Below are 4,596 nucleotides of genomic sequence, written 5' to 3' on the forward strand. Positions count from 1 at the left end.
TTGTGCAAACGCTTTTGGCCTGTTTGCACTTGCAAACAAAGAGAAATAGGAAGTGATTTGTTGCTAAATTCGGGATTCTGATTGGCTAACGTGGGATTGAGCTTTTCCTTACACTGCCACCGACAGGTTTGGCATGCTCTTGACGGCATATATACACGGGGAAACTTCTCTGAAAACCGTGAGTTTGTGCACAAAATTATTTTTGAAAACGGAGGGTGAAATGTCCATTCATGAAAATAACCATGCACGAAGATAACTAGAAGTAGACCTAGGCTGCATCGAAGCTGCTAGACCCGCTGTCGTAGCCGACCTCAAAGTAAAGCAGGGTTCCCACGGGTTCATGGAATTTCAAGAATACCATCAGCATTTTAATGAAGTCTATTCCAGACATGGAACGTCAGGAAATGATATCTCTAATGCTATTTTGGGAAAAGATTATTCCAGGTGTTGTACAGGCTGCCTATGTGCCCTAAGACTTTTCATCCTTGGGATAATTCCCATCAGACTTTTAAGTGCATTTTCAGGGACCATTAGGCCTACATAAGGCTACATATCCACTTTGTGACAACAAAAAGACAGCAGATTAATTCAAAGAATTTTATTGAAGACATTTCATAGAAATTAAACACATAGCCAAAACAACCCACAACAAGCCACAATGGCCGGTTAAACACGGTTAAGCAAGCCACAATTGACTTTTAATATTCGTACTTCCAATTAAAAAAAAAAACAATACACACAGAGCCAAAACAAGCCACAATGGCCGGTTAAACACGGTTAAGCAAGCCATAATTGACTTTAATATTCATACTTCCAATTTTTTCAAAAAACAATTCCACGTCCTCAACATACTCAAAGTTAAAGATGAAAGGATCCATAACTTCATGCTTTTCATCAGTATTGAAGGTGTCACCATTAACAATAAAATTCTCGAGCGCCTGTACAGCCTCGCTGTCTTCCATGGCAAGGAAGCGTGGCACATGGACTTCACCTTTGAAGAGGTTCTGTTTCTTCAGCTGCGTTACCCAATTTCTCGCTTCTTGCATGTCTTCAATATTCTGAGTTACCCAATTTCTCGCTTCCTGTGTGTGTTCGATATTCTGCGTTACCCAATTTCTCGCTTCCGGTATGTCTTCAATATTCTGCATGATAAAAAACAATTAATTAAAATAAATATTACTGATAGAAACCAGACAAGAACAATCTCACTAACAGGAGGATAGTTATGAGAAAGCCTTCACATGTCATTTTTTCATTGTCATTCATTTGTGACCATTTTGCATTTACTATAACATTTAAAGGGTGGCCACACCACCACCTTTCATACTAAATATTGCTTCTCCATAACAGTGATTTTGCTTTTATACTTATGACCAGGCATTCTATGAAAGGCAAACCTATTACCTCCATCTCCTCAAACTTGCGCTTCCTCAGACGCATCACAGGCTGTCGATGACCTTTTAGGAGATCCATTGCTTCATTGGTCCAGTGTGAAAAAAGCTTGCCGTGGCTAAATGAGGTAGTGGAGGGAGGTAAGAGTGGAAAATGCAAAAATTATCAGAAATGCAATGACTTGAAGTATGAATCCTGCTATTAAAAGGTTGAATCATGTGAGAATCTGTAAATGCCCTAATGTTAAATAAGTACTTGTCCAGTGTGAAGTTTTCCATCAGCATGATACACCACCACCTCCTAAGGGCTGGCATATCCACCTAAACATAAAATAGGTAGACTTATGACATATTTATATGTAGTTATTATAAATTCCATCACACCGAATATAAATAATCATTCCTTACGATGGTGTAATCGAAGGGAGCATCAAGTGCAACGTACAAGGCCAACTGCACAAAAAACAACAAACAAGTAAAAGATGTGGGTGAACACCCGAAAGACAGCAAGACATGAAAACATTTAAATACGCCTTACCATTATCATGAAGACTCCACAGTCATTCCCACTGGTTTGACGAGGAAACTTCTAACAAAATAATACCACCATCAGCATTGATTGCAATTGAAGTTTACTATTGCAAATAAATGCAGGCTGTAAAGCTTGATACAAATGAATATCACTTACCTCAAAATGGTACCCAGTTTTCTCTGTCCATTCCCCAGGATTTATCCTTTGTGCAAGATCTCTGTGTATTGTGCAACCAATCAGAAAGAAACAGTAAACCCCTGATGCACTCACTATCATTCTTGTCTTTATAAGGGCATATGAAGGTGACTGTCCTAGCGTAAGGTCCACATGAACATGACCTTATAACATAAAGCAGGGGTGTCAAACATATGGTCCAGGGCTGAAACCACCCCTTCACATTATTTCATGCTGCCTGATCCCAAATAGGGGCAGCCGTGGCCTACTGGTAAGCACTTCGGACTTGTAACCGGAGGGTTGCCCCGGTAGGCCACGGCTGAAGTTCCCTTGAGCAAGGCACCTAACCCCTCACTGCTCCCCGAGCGCCGCTGTTGTTGCAGGCAGCTCACTGCGCCGGGATTAGTGTGTGTGCTTCACCTGACTGTGTGTTCACTGTGTGCAGTGTGTTTCACTTATTCACGGATTGGGATAAATGCAGAGACCAAATTTCCCTCACGGGATCAAAAGTATATATACTTATACTTACTTACTTAGACTTAAATGCTTGAACAACAATTGCAGCTCTGTGGCCTGCTTGAAATCAGTTTGAATGATTCACATGTGGCCGTGCTAAAAATGAGTTTGACACCCCAGAAATAAAGGAACTGAAAAAAACACTGTAATGTCTATAAGAATGGTCATATGAACGTGACCATCCTAGAACTAGGGGTGGGAATTGATAGGATTTTATCAACGTCATCAGTCCAATTTTTTATCAATTCTACTAGATGACTAGCTGATAATTAGGGCCCGAGCACCGAAGGGCGCAAGGCCCTATTGTTTTTGTAAGGATTATTATTATTATTTTTCTATATTTAGGGCCCGAGCACCGAAGGGCGCAAGGCCCTATTGTTTTTGTAAGGATTATTGGGGGCCAAGCAGCGAAGCTGCGAGGCAACCATTGTGTTTCTATGATTTCCTATTATTATTATTTAACATCTTTCTTCCGCCATGGGAGTCTATGGCAGCCCATAGAACCGTCTGGTAAAAAGTTGTGAAATTTGGCACACTGATTGGGGACAGTCCCATGTTTAAATATAGCTGCAAGCAGCAATGAGGGGGCCAAGCAGAATAGGCCGGAGTAGCCACGGCGACAATATAGAACTCAGCAGACACCCGCGATCAACACACTCAACAAGTGTCACATCAAAACATAGCTGATTTTGTAGGGCTGAAACAGGGCTGAGTATTGCCAGCCAGCCCCCCCCACCTAATCACCCCTGCCCGTCCCACCCCGTTCTGCCCCGCCCCGCTCTTGCACGCACGCACGCATTAGAATGAACTGGATGGAAAATGTTGTCACCAGTTTCACATCAAAAAATAAAAGATCGATAAAACACAAGCAACTACAGATCAAAATGCAATATTGCTAATTGCAGCACTCCCTACAGGTCAAAGGTCACCAGATTTCTTGAGCATCCCACTGATTGGGTACTGAGTCCATATACTAAGTTTGGTTATGATAGATTAATGGGTTGCTGAGATATGAGCTCACTTCCTGTTTGGCGGCTTCGCAGCACAATTCGATTGGCTGTTACGCGCGAATGGTTATAGTTCCGAAGACAAAAAGCAATGCATTAATGAGGCATGGTCTGTAGATGATATCTGTGAAGTTTGGTATCAATTGGACAAAATTTGTGACCTGTGAAGACATTTAAGGTTTTTTGATGAAATCCAATATGGCGGAAAATCCATCATAGCAAAAATTGACGTCATAGGGTGTGTTGAACTCGGCTTGGCCCAAGGATTCCAATGATACCTCATTTTGCCATTCGGGTCAACAGGTCAAAAGTTACGTCCGTGAACACAAGTCCAACTTTGGCCTGTTGGTGGCGCTAGAGCGCTTGAGGTGCCGGCATGAAACTTGGTGAAATGAATTATTGGACTGTCCCCAATTAGTGTGCAAAATTGTATAACTTTTTACCAGACGGTTCTATGGGCTGCCATTGACTTCCATTGCAAAATAATGCGCATCAGCAACTACTGGCCAAAATGCATTTTTGTCATTTACGGAGCCCCCTAGAGGTCAAATGTCACCAAATTTCTTGAGCGTCCTCCGGATGGGGTCGGAGGTACATGTACTAAGTTTGGTTTTGATACATGAAAGCATTGCTGAGATATGAAATCACTTCCTGTTTGGCGGCTTCGCCGCAAATTTCGATTGGCCGGTACAGGCCAATACTTCTTTCAATTGTTCCAGAAATCAATGCACTCATCAGGCATGGTCTGAAGATGGTCTCTGACAATTTTGGTCAGGATCCGCTGAAATTTGTGACCTGCGAAAACTTGTACGTGTTTTTGATTAAATCCAATATGGCGGCCGAATCAATTACGATGACATCACAAGTTGGCGTGGGTCGGCCTAAGGAACTCCAACAGTATTACCAGACATCATTAGTGCATTTTAATTTTAAGCACAACAGCAGCTACAGGCCAAAAGGCATGTTCCTAAATTAC

The 4,596-nt window shown here is 42.0% G+C and overlaps 1 protein-coding gene across 2 annotated transcripts; it reads right to left on the bottom strand.

Annotated features, from left to right (window-relative positions):
- Window positions 1-742: 742 nt before the first annotated feature.
- On the bottom strand, window positions 743-2,237 carry LOC143140173 (uncharacterized). Of its 2 annotated transcripts, XM_076300990.1 has the most exons (6): window positions 2,080-2,237; window positions 1,930-1,980; window positions 1,800-1,844; window positions 1,648-1,712; window positions 1,405-1,510; window positions 743-1,142 (listed from the first exon to the last, which is right to left on the bottom strand). In XM_076300990.1, exons 1-6 carry the CDS (start codon window positions 2,197-2,199, stop codon window positions 768-770), a joined length of 762 nt encoding a protein of 253 aa, XP_076157105.1. In that variant the 5' UTR covers window positions 2,200-2,237; the 3' UTR covers window positions 743-767. The 2 variants fall into 2 exon arrangements, with proteins under 2 accessions (XP_076157105.1, XP_076157106.1); XM_076300991.1 differs by lacking the exon at window positions 1,930-1,980.
- Between the last annotated feature and the right edge of the window lie 2,359 nt (window positions 2,238-4,596).

The sequence above is a fragment of the Alosa pseudoharengus genome, unplaced genomic scaffold, assembly GCF_046254945.1.
Source record: "Alosa pseudoharengus isolate Yale_2024_CS ecotype anadromous, Long Island Sound unplaced genomic scaffold, YU_APseudo_1.1 YU_APseudo_1.1_scf_23, whole genome shotgun sequence".
Classification (NCBI taxonomy): Eukaryota; Metazoa; Chordata; class Actinopteri; order Clupeiformes; family Clupeidae; genus Alosa; species Alosa pseudoharengus.